Here is a 16,961-nt window from a genome sequence, read left to right as displayed (position 1 = left end):
AAATAGAGTCCCCATCTCAAAATATGGTGTGTTCTATACAGTAAGTGCTTAACAAATATTGTTAAATAGCCAGTGCCTCATCTTGGTGTGGAAGTTTTTGTTTGCTTTTTCCAAGGCATTATGCTAGCAGAGTACCAGCCCTCTATAGCAGAACCTACGGAGCTGGGAAGATTTTAACAACAGGCCTAGAATGAGAACAGACTGTCTGTCATCTCACCAGCCTAGTAAATTCTGGGAGTCTCATCATTTAAGACTGGCTGCAGGGTGATGAATTTTTAGGGCCATGGAACCCTCAGGGTGGTTGTGAGCCAGGGGTTAGTGGAAGCATTGGGAGTAAGAAGCATTGGGATAGTGCAAAAAGAATTAATGAACAAATAAAAACTCTGCTCTACTTTGCCCCCCAAAAGTTCCCATACCTCAAAAGTGAGGCTCTCAAGGGGATATGGGGAGAAGGATAAACTCTCTCCTTGCACCCTGGTGTGGTTCCTAGAAAAAGAGCAAACAACTTTAATTAAACACACATTTATTAAGTAACTATATTCGAGACACCGTACTAGGCAATAGGAATAAAGAGTATAAAGCAATAGTTTTTGCCCTTAAAGAGTTTATATTCTCCTAGAAGGCAACAGTATATATCGGTGGTACTTAAATACAGATAGATACGTACAGTTACACAAATTAAACAGAGCCATCTCAAGGATATTCCCAAAGAAAAGTGAAAAAGTCAAAAAAAGACTATTATCAGGTGCACAGGTGGTACACACTGCACATGTTTCTGGACTTTTTCTGTGTATCAATCAGTTGTGCTGATGTTTTTTCCCCTTCTCTAAAATAATACTATATGTCATCTGGGATGGCTCCTCTAGGAGCAGAGATAGTCTGAATACTACGGCAACATGAGAAACTGAAAATATCTATAAATATTTTTCTTAAGACTTTTATTAGTTAATATGACGCTGATTGTGAACCCTAAAGCTAAAATATACAGGGAATATTGGCAGCATGGTGCAGTGGAAGGAGTAAAAGATTTATAGTAGAAGTGAGAGTTCCAGCTTTGCCAACCTCTGGCCTTGAAGAAATGAGTCTAGAAGGCCTCCTAAATCTGTAATCCTACGTATTCTGGACATCCTCTGGGTCTTCCATCTGTCATTCTCTGCACCTCCTGCCCTGTGCTTTGTCATGCCTCAGGTCAAGACTCCATCAGGGAATGTAAACTTTAATGAGCAAGAATAAGGAATTATCTCCTATTAGTCTGATTACGGCATGACCCCTCAGACAGCAGTGGTGAAGAGACACAGCTTAGGCTCTTAGATCCTCCAACAAAGTAATCAACAACTCAACATTCATGAAGTGTCAGACGTGTGCCAGGGATACAAGAAACCATCCCTGTTCTCAAGGAGCTTACATTCTCATGGAGAAGACAAGAATCTATTAAGTTATAGCCATAAACACAAACTGAAGAAATACCAATGTATGTAAGGTAGTTAAATACAAGGAAGTTGGGGAGGGTGAGCACTAGCAGTTGCAGGGAACAGAAAGGATGATTCTTGATGCTTAAAAGAAGGACTCGGAAGCAGAGCTAAGGAAGAAGGACATTCTAGGCATGGGGTCTGCCAATGCAAAGGCACTGAAACAGAAGGAGGCCATTTGGCTGGATCCCAGAGTCCCAGAATACAGAAAAGGGGATAATGTCCAAGGAAGCTGTTAAGATAGCGAGAGACCAGATTGTACAGAGCTTTAAAAGCAAAGGGTGGGGAGGGGTGTTTTATGCTAGAGGCAAAATAGGAAGTCACTGCAGTAGACGGATGGGGTAGTCGCATGATCAGACCTTTGGCAGCAGTGTGCAGGATGGACTGGAGAGGTGAGAGACTTGAAGGAGGAAGACCAATTAAAGAGGCTGTTGTAATAATCTAGTTGAGAAATGATAAGGGTCTAAACTAAGCTGGTAAGATGGGTAATTGGATGTTAGGATGGGGGGAGGGGGAAGAGAGGGAGAAAGGAGGGGGAGAGAGAAGAGGAGGAGGAGAAGGAGGAAGAGGAGGAAAGGAGAGGAGAGAGAGAAAGCAAGATACACCTGGGAGACTGGAAAGATGGTGGTACCATCAACAGAAACAGGAAATTTAGAAGAGGGGAAGGTTTTAGGGAAATTACTTCAGTTTTGGAAAAGTTGAGCTTAAGACGTCTTTGGGACCTCTAGTTTGTTAAGTCTAACAGGCAATTAGTGATGTGGGACTGAAGCTCAGGGAAGGAATACAGCTAGCACAACGCTCTCAGTCTGTCTGTCTGTCTCTCATCTGCATAAAGATTTTAGTTAAATCTCTGAGAACTGATGAGCTTACCAAGAAAGAGAATATAAAGGAAGAAGAAAAGAGTTAGGGGGCTTAATATGATCAATGAATCAGCAAAGGAGCCTGAGAGAGTAGTCAGACAGATAGCAGGATAACCAAGAAAGAAAACCTAGAGAAAAATATACATTCCTAGCTCAGGCTCCATAGGAATGAGATTCTCTCCATTTGTATTCTGAGGAAACAGGAGTTGTACTCTATACACAGCATCTCTCAAATCCAACCTCTACTGTTGTGGATTCGACACCTCCCCTGAGCTTGCTGCCCAGTCACTGGTCCAAAAATGGGAAACAGGGCTGGTGAGAGGCGTCTTTTGTTCCCTGGGGTTCTCCTGAAGTTAGGAACTGCCCCGAAAAGGACCAACACTCACCAGCCCTGGAGTCTCCAAGAAACCCTTTGAATGAAAAAAAAAAAAAACCCAAAACAAGACAAAACCTGAAACAGTTCTTGCTCTGTCTCTACCAAAGTTGCTTTTGGATAAGGGAGGGATTTTAGGGTGGGGGTTAGAGGATAATCGAGGGATCATTGGTGCAAGGGGAAAGGTGGGGGGAGGATAAGGGAGAGATCCTTGGCGGGGGGAGTATAGGTTAAGTGATAGGAGAGCAGCTAGTGGGTAGAAGCAGGAGTTAGAAAGAATAGGAAATGAGATACACACAAACACGAAGATCTGGAGCAGAAGTTATTAGGTTAAAAAAAAAGCCAAGGGAGTAAACATGATCTCAGACAAACCCAAAGCTAAAATAAGATTTAATCAAAAGAGAAAAATAGGGAAACGACGCTATATGTCAGCCATATTAATCAATATTGTTTTAGACTACTTAAAATAACTAGATGGTACATGGGTGGAATGTTGCTGTGGTGTAGGAAACGACGAGCTGGTGGATTTAGAAAAACATGGAAAGACTTGGACTTTATGAAGGAAGATGTTATCTACCTTCAGAGAAACACAGGACAAACAAGCATAATACAGTTGTTTTACATAGATACATATGAATGTATGTATATACATATGTGTGATTATAGATTTCTACGTGTAGTCTATATACATATGGGTAATGTGTCATATATTTTTGTGTGTATATCTATATATATCCATGCTTAACTGTAGCCTGGGGTGTGTGTGGGGGGAGAACAAAGCAAAAAATGCACAGCAGAGAAGAAAAGAAAACCTACAAGGAAGCAAAGAAAGACTTCTGAAAACAATGTGTAGTATTTATTATATAAGCTCTCTTGAAATGAAAATGTATTGCTATAAATTTCGAATCCTCTCTTGTGTTCTGCTGTGCACATGATGATCTTTTTTCCTTTTTCTTATTTTGTATTTACGCTTTAGTATTTAAATTTAAAATACATTTTTTTTAAAGTTGCTTTTGGCCTGGGGCTCCATCCTGCCATCCTTACCAACCCTTTCCAGGATTCTGCTTCTGAATGCCTAAAATGGAAGCCAAGTTTTGCTGAAGGTTTCATCCATATATCAAAACAATATATGCCTACTAGCTTACTGTCACCTCTTGGAGGGAGGGTGGATAAAGTGGGGTGTAAAGGCAAAATCTGCCTTCTTCACAGGGAGACCTGTATACTAATACTAGATCTGAAACTAATTATGTAATATAGGGTAAATTACAAAATCCCTACATCTTACTTCCTCATCTATAAAATGACGGAGTTAAATGATTTCTAAAGGTCCTTTCCAGCGCTATAATTCTCGAAATCCTATGACTTAGTTGTGTGTGACCTTACGAGGCTTTTTTCACTTCCCTGGGCCTCAGCAATGAATTTGGAAATGACCTACTGTTCAAATCTCTGCCACCTATTAGCTGTGTGACTACAGACAAATTATATTTAACTTGAGTCTCAGCTTCTTTCTCTTCAAAATGAGGGGGCTGGAACAGATATCTGCAAGATTCTAAGATCTTAGTCTAAAGAAACCTAGTTTACCTCCATTTGTGGAAAGGAAGACAAAAGCTGTTGGAAAAGATATTTGACCATACAGCAGCTAACTTGCAGAAAACATTTCTACCTCTCTCCCAACTAAATGTTCTCTTCTAGGTTTATGAGGCTCATTCCAAGGTTTGGAGAGGTAATTGGAGTTGCCTATTCCCCAACATTTAGCAGTTAACAATCTTTAAATGGTAAACACCATCTCCACACCAATAAAACATGAAACCGAAGCCCAATGCCCAAATCGTATATATTCTGGTGAGATTTGCTGAAGGAGATGAATCTTTGCAGATTAATTACAGCTGGCTAAATCTCAGGTGGATAGAGGCTGGGATGTAAAGGCTGCCGATGAGGGGCAATTCCTCTGGTCCTTCACCAGCCTTCTCCAAGCAGAAACAATTATTAGTACCCACGGGACAGTTACAGGATGAAGCTTTGGAAGCAATTCAATTTGAGGCTAGATTGTTCTGCTTCTGACCTCAGTCCTTATCAGAAGGCCACCTGATCTTCGGGTGTTCTTGAAGATTTGAGAACTAATTATTTAAGAGGCATGTGCCTGAGCTCTTGGACAGACTTTTTTTCGTGCTAATTGACTGGGGCACTTGAGCCTACCTTGAAGAGAGTCTTTTCATCACTCATGATTATTCTCCTGGTACATACTCAATGGCTTTAGACTTAGGCACCTCCTGGGGAGGGGGAGGGAAATGATGACGACTACTAGGTGCTGGCTCTCATAATCAATCTAAATATGGTATGTCAGTGACAATGAAAGTGGAGGTTATCTCAGGATGGGCAGCTTATTCAGCCTGGATGCTAATATAGTAATTATTCTAAGAACAACCTTAACAAAAGCGACCGGAAGGGACCTTTCACAAAAGTTAGAAGAAAAAAAAACCTGCTGTACTTTACCTAAGCAAATTTATAAGGCTATAAGTGGCTATACATCAAAGAAAACTAGTAATTCTTAACATGTAAGCAAAAAAGATGCCCCATATAAAAGTTTCTTCTACCTAGGAAAGAAGTATCCCAAAACTGAGCTTCGATTCTGCAATACAAAAGATAACAGACACCAATAATGGTAACGACACTAGCTTGATCAATCAGTATTTGAACAAGGAGGTTATGGTACACAGCAGTCAAAAGAGGGCACTGGCTGATGAAAAAAGGCAACCAGGACACTGACACAGCCTCAGCAATGTCCCTCTCTTTCCTCCTCCCCGGGGAAACAGATGCAGTATCTTGGAGAACATATCGCATGCCACCTGCTTTTCAGGTTCATAAATCAGTTGTTGTCATAAGCTGAGAAATGCCTCCATTTTCTTCGTGTATGCCCTACAATGCCTAGAATATAGAAGGTACTCCAAAATATTAAGGAACTGAAAGGATCTGATGGGAAAAAGATCAGTCCAAAGAATGCCCAGGTCCACATCTGTCATCAATCAATCAAGTATTTTTTAATTCCTACTGTGTCCACAGAACTTTGTTCGGCACTGTGGGGAGATATAAAGACTGAAAGTTTATATTCTAGTGACATAAGGATTTGGCTCAGAGGTCAGAATACATGTACGTACTTTTGTATGTGTGAACATACATATATATATATATGAATGAATAATATTTCATGGAAGGACTTGAAATAAGCATCAAGTCATCATGGCTCCCTTAATCTACCAGGGTTACAGGAAGTTAGATTTTAGAGCTGAAAGTTCCATGGTCCAAAATCCTCATTTAACAAATGAGGAAACTCAGTTCCCCAGGGGTTATTAGCCCAAAGTCACATGGATAATAAATAGAAGAGCTAGGCTTCAAATCTGGGTCAGGTGAATGAAGGAAAAAATATTTATTAAGCATTTAATATGTATCAAATACAAAAGCAAGGGCAGTTCCTGACCTCAAAGACCTTATAATCTAATAGGAGAAGACAACCCAAGTAGATAGGGAAGTGGTGGTCAGGAGAGGCATTTTGGTTTTGAAAGTTACCGAGAGTGAGACTCCAGGGGAGGACACACCCTAAGCCAGGAACAATGGCAGAGCTGATTTGATTATGGTGCCAGAACTAGGGGGAAGGGGCAAGTGAAAAAGGTATTTCCAAGAAAAGACATTACTCAGGGTGGTCTGACTCCAAATTCATCTACTACTCTTTTCCATTTCACCACGCTCATTGGTTAATTAGAAACAGGCCTTTTGTCAGTCCTGAGGTTCTCTTGAGAAGCTCCTGATTTGGTAGGTAGTTCTTTTTGCAGCTAGCCACAACTCATAGCCCCAATCTCTGACTTGGCAATACTTCAATGACACTTTCAGCTTGGGGTAAAGTTAATACTTATCACATCCCCTGTAGTTTGGTGCTTGAACAGATTAGACCCAGTACCCAGAATAACTTCAGCAATTAAGAGGAAGGAGAGAGGTACTTTGGCTCGTATCGCCTTACCACAAACAGATAACTTATGCTGTCAAATGTAAAGAAATCAAAAAAATGTTTTTAATGGAAGGGTGGGGGAGAATGAGCCTTTGAAGAATTCCTTGCCCATATATTAAAAGTTGTCAAGCCTGGAACTGATGCCCCACGGCTGGGTATGTATTCCATGGATGTTGCCAAACTGGTTGCACCTTAAGAATAAGCTCCAATCCAGTGTTTCCCAATTATAGCTATCCCAAAAATTCCTTCTGTCGCACCTCCTACGATTCCTCTATGATCCTATGAATCTTATTTTATGCACTTAAAAACATTATTCTGAGAAGGGGTCAGTAGGCTGAAGACTGACAAAGGGGTCCACTGATAATAATAGCTAGCATTTATACAGCAGCTACTACATGACACGCGCTGTACTTTAGAAATGTTATTTCATTTGTTCATCACAACAACCCTGTGAGTTAGGTGCTGTTATCACCCTCGTTCTGCAGCTAAGGAAAACTCAGGCAGAGTTAAGTGGTTTGTCCAGCACGATACAAGTGCCTGAATCTGAACTCAGGACCAAAACTCTATCTACTGGGCCACCCAACTGTCTATATTACCATCTAATTGCTTTCAGGATATTTGTTTATATGTATATCAAATGGGATAATGTATGTAAACCACTTGGCAAACTTTAAAGTCCTAAATAAATGCTACCTTTGTTATACTTTCATACATACATATGTACTTTCATATAGACACTCTGAGACACATACATACATATACATATACACCAGTCTATCTGTACACAGTACGTATATATGTGTATGTATATATGCAGTATGTATATATACCAGTTGCTTTCCTCGTACATATCCATAGCAATCAATCAATAAACATTTGTTAAGCACCTACTGCATGCCAGGCACTGTGCTAGTAAGTTTTGGGGATACGATAGTCCCTGCCCTCAAGAAACTTACAATTTAATGGGGGAGACAATATGCAATCAGATACAAAGCCAGCTATATTCAGGATAAATGGGGAATAATTAACAGAGGGAAGGCACTAGAATTAAGAGGGGTTGGAAAAGATTTCTTGTAAAATATGGGATTTTAATGGGGACTTAAAGGAAACCAGGGAGGTCAGTAGTCTGAGTGGAGGAGGAAGAGCACTTCAGGCTTGGGGAACAGCCAGAGAAAATTTCCGGGCCTGAGAGATGGAGTGTCTTGTTTGTGGAACAGCCAGAAGGTCAGTGTCAATGGACTGAAGAGTACATGCTGGGGAATAAGGTATAAGAAGACTGGAAAGGTAAGAGGGAGCTAGGCTATGAAGGGATTTGAATATCAGAGGATTTTTTATTTGATCCTACTGAGAAGGAGGGTAACATGATTGGATCTACATTTTAGGAAAATCACTTTAGTGACTGAATGGAGGATGGAATGGAGTGGGGAGAGACTTTGAGACAGGGAGACCAACCAGCGAGCTATTGCAATAATCCAGGTGTGAGGAGAAAAGGGCCTGCACTGGAGCGATGGCAGTGTCAGAGGAGAGAAGGGGGAGCACTGGAAAGATGCTGCAGTCGTGAAATTGACAGACCTTGGCAACATATGGAGGGTGAGAGATAGTGAAGAATTGAGGATGATCTGCAAGGCTGAGACCCTGAGGGACTGGGAAGATGCTGTCACCCTCTATATCCAGGCTATACACATCAGGTATCCAATAAATAGTTTAGGGGTTGCATGTCAACCTAAAAAGACTGACTGTAGTCCTCCACATTTTAAGAGCAGGGAGATACGGGGTAGGATAGTGTGTACATACTTTGGGCAGAATAGGCTACTTTGTACAGAACAATATAAGATGGGTTTAATCCATCACAAGCTAGATTTAAGGATTTCTGAGGATTGTGAGATGTTAGCACATTTATTAAAGGATGTTGGAGTTTCCTTTTCCATGGATTTTTAAGTGAGAATTCAAGACTGAGAATTCAAGACAACTTCACAGATCGAGAGCTCCCACAAGTCACAAAACCTTTGAATGGAATACAACACAGTAATATGGTACATGCTCCCTACCATGCCTAAAACAGGGACTTTTGTGCACAGCAGGCGTTTGTTATCTGGTGACCGATTGTCTGAAGAAAGGCTTTTGATAACTTTCTCTGGAATGGTGCCTAGAGATACAGGATGAAATTAGATGGCATCTAATCCTTGGATTGTGTCTTTTACCTTTCTAGATGGGGGGTGGGGGAGAAAGTGGATAATATCAGAGCCTCCTTTACTTTTAGGCCTGCGCAAGAAGGCAAGACTGCAAACAGCTTTTGTGCCCTGTGCAGTATTCTGTCCTTTGGATCACTGGTGTTAAACTCAAATAGAAACAGGGCCAGTAAAGGATCACATAAGGATCTCTGCAGCCACATACTGACTTTTAAAAACCACATATTAAAATTATCTACATTTTATTATATTTGTATTTACTAAATATTTTCCAATTGCATTTTAATTTGGTTCCTTCCCACTTAGCAGTGTTATGGGGCCCCAAATTTGACATATCTGCCTTGCATAAGTGGGCTCATTCTGCAAATGAGTTTTTTAAGTCAATCCATCCCAGGAACATTATCATTCACTGAAGATACTCTGTGGAGGCTGGAGTCATTAGAACTTATGAAGTGGGCTAAAAGGAAAAAAAGCTGCTTAAGAAACTATTGTTTCTCCTCAAGGCACAAAGTAATCCTCTCCAGATATGGAGGAATCTTCTCCAAAATCCAATACTCTTATAGCAGCCTCATTACAACCTAAATGGTGGTAAAGCTTGTCCCAATTGGAGGACTTTTCACTGAAGGTAAGGTACGGGAAAAAGCTGCTGGAGGCCATCATCTGAACAATCCAATCAATCCCTCTACACCTTCTGAAAAAACTTTACCTAATTCTCCTTTCCCTTCCACCACATTCCTTTTGTGGAGAGTTATACTTCCTATCACACCCCATGCTTTTCCAGCTCCTCACCAGGTCACTAAACTGAATGAAACATTCCATCACTAATTCTCCAAACAAAGAGATGTCACCACGGAAGTGCTATTTTTTATTTGCCTCTTCCTGTCTACTTCCCCTTTCTTCTGAGCATGTCACCAGCATTTGGGTGCCTGGCACACCAGTGTACAGTAACAGGTCCTTATTGATCAACAACTTAGAAACATATGCCCTGAGCTGCCAGCTTTCCAAGGGTTGCAGACTCCACAACTGTATCAAAATAGAAAATGAAGGGGAAAAGAGATCTTTCCAAACAGAACAAAAAAATTGTTAAAAAACATCTTTGCTACCAACTTCTACCTAGCAATGTTTCCCAGTGACAGCTCTTCTACAATGATAAATTAATACAACACTGTGCACAGTTCCCTAGTTCCAAAAGCACTGTAGCCCAAAATTTCTGGCTCACCAGGGGGAGAAAGTCTGGAGGAAAGGGGTATCAGAAAATAGATAGGGTCCTGAAGGAAGGAGACAGCTATACAGCAGTACAGTAGTGAGTCTTTCCCTCCTCACCCTGTCTGATCTAGCAGACAACCCACCCCATAGCTCTTGAGCAGCCCTGACCACCTTACCAGAGCTTGGATTCAGAGTAGCCCAGCATATATGGCCCATACAAGGTGGTGGTAGGGGGATAAATCTGAAGAGTTAAGTAACTTGTTCCAGGTCACAAAGCAGCCTTTCCACAGGTCTAAAATATACATTGTTTCTGCTGCAGATAATACTTGGACTCTCCACCTCAATTGAAAACTAAACCTTGAAACAGGAAGAGGGAGATGACTTAGCCCTTTGAGGTCAGCTGACAAATACTGAAGGTGTGTCCCTTTCCCCACCTCCTAGTCTTCTATGATGCAGTGAAAAGAAATGGGCTTTACTACTGAGGTCTCCATTTCTCACAGGAAGAGAGGAACAGAGTAGAAGATGCTTGCATCTTCTTGCATCTTACTGTTGGAACACATATGTATGTACAGGTTGGGTAGGATAAGTGCCTAGTTTCCTGAAGAAAGCCAGTAGGACCTATCAACAGAGCAACATTCCCAATAGGTTTTGATAAACAGGGTTGTATGCATATGTAAATGGGTGGATGAAAGGATAAGTTAGATAGATGCCTCTCACTGACAGGAGTGGTGGTGAGGAGAAATGGAAGCTAGATGCTTAGATCCCAGAGGGTTGGGGTGGGGAGGAAGCCAGTAATGGTAGAAACTGGGAGTGTGTGGTCAGAGCCAGGTCTAACATTTCTCTAAACAGAAAGGTAAAAGCTCAGAGAAGTAATGTCACATCCAAGGTCATAGTACACTTGGCAGGAGGGCTGTGAGGTTCCCTCTCCAAAACTACAAAAAGAACTACCTCAACTTCTCCATCCCCCAACCCTTGAGAAATGCGCCAAGCCTGGAGTTTCACATAGCTCTAATGGCAAAGTTTTAACCCCTAAGTTTTTAATACGTTTTAATCACCAGTCACAGGCCCTCAGCCACCTGAGTTAATCAACAACTAAGACTTGGTTGGGGGTGGGGAAGAGATATGTCACAGAAGAAAAGTCCCAGGGAAGGCCACATAATGTTCCTCTTGCTGAGAGTCTGGATTCCAACTGATCTTTTATTTGAAAGGATCTAGGTTATTCAAGTCACAGATATTCTACACTTAGCCAGTTTTCTCTGTCTGAATCCTCATAGTCCCACAGCCACTCACTAAAACATCACTCTTGCCTTCCCTGACAATTTATTACTTCATCTCCTGGTAGAAGCAAAGTCTCATAGACTGACACTACGCCAAAGAAAATGATGACCTAAATGGCAGGGAAAAAAAAAACTGTGTCACCCAATTAACAACATGACTCTGCTCCCTTTTATTCCATCCCCTCCATCTGCCTCTTCACTCGCTCCAAATGAGGGGCATCTGTAAAACTAACCGTATTCTCCCAGTATTGGTCACATTCCCTGGCTAACTCAAATTCCAGTAAACCCTCCGAGCAAGGGCTGACAAGATTAGCCTCCAGATGGTAAACTCTGCTTCCTCCACACCTGTTGTGAAGCCACCAAGGACACTGGGACAAAACAATGAAATGACAGGCACAAGTCCTACACCCTGAAATCACCTCATTTTTCCAAGCCCCTGCCCCCTGAACACCTCCCCCCCCCCCGCCCCGCCCACATACACACCCCCTAGGGATCTTCGTGGTCACCACCCACCCAACACTTCATCCCCATCATACACTACACACATACTACACATTCACTTTTTTTCTAGTGGACTACAGATCCCGACTAGCTTGCAGCAAATGTCCGCATACTGGCTTATGCAGACAGTCTGGACAGCAAAGCTTCAACTCCACACCAGGTGTAACGGACTTTTTCAATTCCACAATGCTTCATAGCTGTAACATGATGTCGAGGGATATAAGGCCTGGATGAAGACTGCATCACTCTCAGGAGGGAGATTGGGAGAACTGGTCTCGGGTGGAGAGGGGAGTGATTAGAGGTAGGCTCTAATACAGCCAAGCGAGATAGGTTTCAAAAGCCTAAGTCCTGGCGGGGATGAGCTGACCGACCGCAGGTAAGTATCACAAAGGTAATGAAAGAACCGAGGAGGGGGAGGAAGGCCAGCCATTAAACTGCGGCTGGGAGAAGAAGACACAAAAATCGCATTGCATGTGATTTGGGGGGGGGGAGGGGGGCAGAAAAGACAAGTGAAGGAGGCTAGGGAATGTCAGGCATAGGAAAAGTGTGTCAGAGGGGCGGGGGAAAGGGAGGGAAAGGGAAGGAAGCTCATCTCCAAAACATTTGCAGAGGACGAAAAGTCCCGAGGAAGGGGATACGAGGGTCCAAGGTTGCAGGGGCATCACGAGGAAGATGGGGGTGCTGGGCATGTGGAAATCGCCGGAAGGGGCAGTATAATCAGGGAGGAGAGAGATCTAAATGGCGGAGGTATGGGGAAGGAAGGAAGGTAGGAGAGGCGGCGGTGACGGAGGGCAAGTGTACAGGGGTGCAGGTGAGTGCGGTGTGTGTGTGCGTGAGGGGTGGGGGGGCAGACACGGCCCAGGGGAGAAGGAATGGGGGGAGGGGTGGCTAAAGAGGCCTCCACGTGAGGGGGCGGGACTTCCCTTAAAGCGGGGGTGCACCCCAGGGAGGGGCCGCCAAATCACCTCCAGCCCCTCCCCAGGGCCCAGATGCGCGCGCCCCGGGCCAAACGATTCAGTACCTGGAGGGGGAGGGGAGGAAAAGAGGGGCGAGCGCTCGCGGCAGCCCAGGTGCTGGGGGCAGGGCCACGCTCGCTCCCTCCCGGGCTCACTCACCCGCAGGGCCGACAGGTCGATGTCGTCCAGGCTTCGGGCTGGGGCGGGGTCTCCCATGGCGGCGGCCGGGCCGGAGCCGGAGCCGGAGCCGAGAGGCTCAGACTGGGCGGGCCCAGGAGAGACGCGGGGTCACTCAGGCTCAGGCTCCGGCTCCCTTACTGCGCTGCCGTTGTCGTTTCTGCCCCATTGAGGGAGAAGAGGGGATCGGGGCTCCGCTTCGCCTCCCCTTCCGCTCCCTGCAAAGACGAGGTTGGAGGACGAGAGGCAGATAAGTTCCCCGAAAGGATCCTTTCCGAGTGACTGACTGACAGGAGCTCAAGTTCTGAACTCGCAACCCGGAGCCCCTGAACTCTACTGCGCACGCGTCTTTCGAGCGAGGGTGGAAGAGGGAGGGAGCCAGAGAGCAGGCTGTGCGCACGCGCAAGAACCAGCTGAAGGGCCGGGAGCGTAGGGAAGTGGGTGTGGGGCAGAGGTGCGGGATGTGATGGGCCAGAGCGCACGGCATAACTGTTGCGCGTGCGCCGGACGGAGCCCGTCTTCTCTTTTAGGCTCTTCCAGTCTCTCCTGCCTCCTTCTCCCTTCCCGCCGGCCAGAATTGCAACTGGCGCCCTAACTTTCTCGCTGAACCACCTACCTGGTCGGGCGGGGTGGGGCGGGGTGGGGAAAGGAGCGGCACCCAGTTCCACTTCGCAACTCTAGAGGGGCTGCCATGGCAACCCCCCACGCTAAGGGGGAGAGCGGGCCTCGGGATAGGGTAGGCTAGGCTAGGCTTAGGACAGGCTGTCCACCCACCATGGTCGCCACGGCAACCGGAGAACCACTGGGGGAGGGAGTGCCGCAAGGAAAGCCTGGGGAGAATGGAAGTGGGAGAGGGCAGGTACAGAGCCTGAACTCCTGCGGTAGGGGAGCCCCGGAAATGTTCTCCAGGGTTATTCGCAGTAAATTTTGCTGATAGGTCGAATTGATTGATTTCGTTGTCCAGCTGGTGAAAGCAGTGTATTTGTTCGGGACAACTTGCCTTGGGGCCACTCACATCAAACCTAGACCTAGGACAGCCCTCCCTGGAGTGGGGAATATGTCTGCACCTTTAATTTATCTTTGCCCTCAAAGCTCGGCCTTCAAGGCTCTCATGGGGATGGGAAGGAGGGAGGTGAGCCAACATTCATTATTGTGGAAGATGAAAACTGCTAAGAGGTAGAGTCTGATGAGGTGACCCTTTGTAGGGTTTCTGACTCCCCTTGTGCAATTTTATTATGCACTGAGACTGTATATTGGATGGGTAGGGCTGGAATAGGTGGAGTGAAGTGGGGTAGAGGATGTTAGGCAAGAAAGAACAGGTTGTGTGTGGGAGCAGGGTGAACTAAGCCTATTCAAGGCTTTGAATGCCATGATGGAAGAGTTTGGACTTGACTGGTTGTCCTTTAATGGATAAATACCCCTCTGATGGAATCACACTGTAAGCTTCTACTTACTAGTGTGTTGGGGCTCCAGAAGCATAGCGAGTGCAACACTTCCAGGCCCTGCCTCAGCCCCATAGAACTAGGGGGGAGGCCCATAAGCCTCTTAGGGCTCCCAGGCTCACTGGGACAGACCTCCTTCCAGAACTTAGGAATTTAGTGTCCAGAGGCTTCACAGGACAGAGCAACACATTATGCCATGAGATCAAAACTGGCGGGGGGGGGGGGGGGGGGGGGGGGAGCAGCCTTGAACCCTCTAATCACCTGCCTTCATCAGTAAACCTTTCCCCCATCCACTGATAACCATCTAGCCTCATTTCCCAATGGTTCACATACTTCAACCCCCTCTGGCCAATAAGCGCCATTCCAGGGATACTGAACTCTCAGCTATTAGTCTTTCAAAAAATACCTGTTAAATCTCTACTATGTGCCAGGCACAAGTGTTGAGAATAAAAATATGAGAAAGATGTCCCTGCCTTCAAGAAGCTTACAATATACAATAGAAAGACACACAAAAGGTAGCTGAAAAGGGAAAGGTAAGCGGCTGAGGGGCATGATAGAGAAGTTAAGGGAAGAAATGGCTGGTCCTCTGGGAGATCTCTACTTTCCAATCAAGAGGCCCTAGAGGCAAAAGGTACTTATGACTTCTGAGTTCCAGGGCTTGTGTGATCTAGCATCCAGTGGTTCCCGGGGCTTGACAGAAAAGTCCGGAAGAGTACAGCTGGGTTGCTTCAGATGCTGAAAAACAAGCTCACCTTTCCAGTCCCAGCTTGTCCAATCCATACCCACATCTACCTCAACCCAGATCTGCCTCCCTAATATCCCACTCCATATCTTCCTGCCCCTTCCACTGTGTCCTCTGGATCACCTACTCCATGATTAGCAAAGTTCCTTTCATTTGTGATCTTTTCATCTCTTGGGTTTTTTTTCCATCTTCTAGCATTCCCTTGAGACCTGGCTCCCTCCAAATGATATTACAACCCTGGATCCCCCTTTTCAGTACTGGCATCACTTTATTTTATGCTTCCCCTTCCTATGCATACTCACTGTTCCCACATGGAGGGAGTCAGAATATTTCTTGTTACCCATTGCCACCTGGAGACTTCTCTCTCTACTGCCGTCACTCAACAACCTTTTGCCCTTTGAAGTTCACTTTGTCCAAATTTATCACCTAATCTAGGTCCTTTTTTGGCTTTTATCTATCAATCCCCAGAATATTCTCTCTGCTCTAGAAGGGGGGAGCTATGAACAGATATGATCATAATCTTGATCTTCCAGTCAGCCACAAGTGTTCCTTTTCTATGTTCATGAACTCTGAAATTCCTTTATCTGATCATATTTCATCATTATGCCTTACAGTCCCTAGCCCTCTTCATCCTCACCAGGACCACCAGTCATTGTTTTCCAAGGCAATCACCTTTATACTGGCTAAACTCCTCTCTTGTCTCAATTTTGACCCTCCTAGGTGAACTCACTCAATTCTACAGTTTCTTCCAATCTTGAATCTCTTACCTTATATCAGATCATGCCTTGCCGTAACCCTGAATTAGTCCCATCATCTACCTCCTTGGATCTGCTAATCTGATGCTGAACAGGAAGGAGTCATGAAATTATGCTGACTGGGTCCATGACAGATTTGTATCTAATCTCAATTGAGTCTTCATTTCAGCAAAGCAGTCTTTCTAATCCTACCTCATTGATTCTCTAACCTGCTCACCACAGTAACTGTCCCATAATTGTTTTTTTCTCAAGCTGTCGTGACACCTCCCTCTGCTCTCAGCTGAGGAACTTGCTCAATACTTTACCAAAAATTTGAGGCTTTTTTCTGAGACTGTCTTCTCACATCACATCTTCTGACATCATCCCATGCTGCGTCCTCCTTCACTCCAGTATCTGATGAAGACTTCTGCTTGCTAATGCCAACTCCTCTATGTATACCCTTCATCCCATCGCCTCCTGTCTTCTCCAATAGATTGCCTCCACTATTGTTCTCTCTAATCTTCAATCTCCCTATCTACTGGTTCCTTCCCTGCTGCAATGGCCGTGTCTCTGCTATCTTTTAAAAAAAAAACAACCCCAAAACCCTCACTAGACCTTATCATTGTTGATAGGGAATATCCTGTATCACTTCTATTTCTCAGCTAAACTCCTTGAAAAAGCATATGTGAAGTACCTACACTTCTCTTACTCTTTCTTAAACTTCCTACAATCCAACTTCCAACTGAAGTTGCTTATCATTCAACTGAAATTGCTCTCTCCGAAGGTGCCAGTGATCTATTAATGACCAAATCTAGTATTGACCACCCTCTTTTCTTGGATATTCTCTCCTTTCTAGGTTTTCATGGCATTGCTTTCTCTCAGTTCTTTTCTTACCTATCTGACCAAAGCTTTTCTGTCTTCTTTGTTGAATCTTCATGTCATAACCAGCAAATTGAACCCACATCAGCTCTCCTGGGTTTGTCCATTCACTATGCCAATATCCCATATCTTTATATTCATTCTTAGTTTCCTAAG

The 16,961-nt window shown here is 44.4% G+C and overlaps 1 protein-coding gene across 10 annotated transcripts in view; it reads right to left on the bottom strand.

Moving 5' to 3' along the window:
* The window catches only part of MINK1 (misshapen like kinase 1), a 54,309-nt gene extending 40,961 nt beyond the window's left edge, over nucleotides 1-13,348 (bottom strand). For 8 of the 10 annotated variants that reach the window (XM_036768653.1, XM_036768654.1, XM_036768655.1 and 5 more), the window contains exon 1: nucleotides 12,991-13,332. In XM_036768653.1, the coding sequence (XP_036624548.1) occupies nucleotides 12,991-13,047 (57 nt within the window). In that variant the 5' untranslated portion in view covers nucleotides 13,048-13,332. Of the gene's footprint in view, nucleotides 1-12,990 lie in introns of all 10 variants that reach the window. The other 2 variants (XM_036768660.1, XM_036768661.1) reach the window with 2 other exon arrangements.
* Between the last annotated feature and the right edge of the window lie 3,613 nt (nucleotides 13,349-16,961).

The sequence above is a fragment of the Trichosurus vulpecula genome, chromosome 7 (assembly GCF_011100635.1).
Source record: "Trichosurus vulpecula isolate mTriVul1 chromosome 7, mTriVul1.pri, whole genome shotgun sequence".
In the NCBI taxonomy this organism is placed as follows: Eukaryota; Metazoa; Chordata; class Mammalia; order Diprotodontia; family Phalangeridae; genus Trichosurus; species Trichosurus vulpecula.
This window is presented reverse-complemented; position numbering and strand designations above follow the sequence as displayed.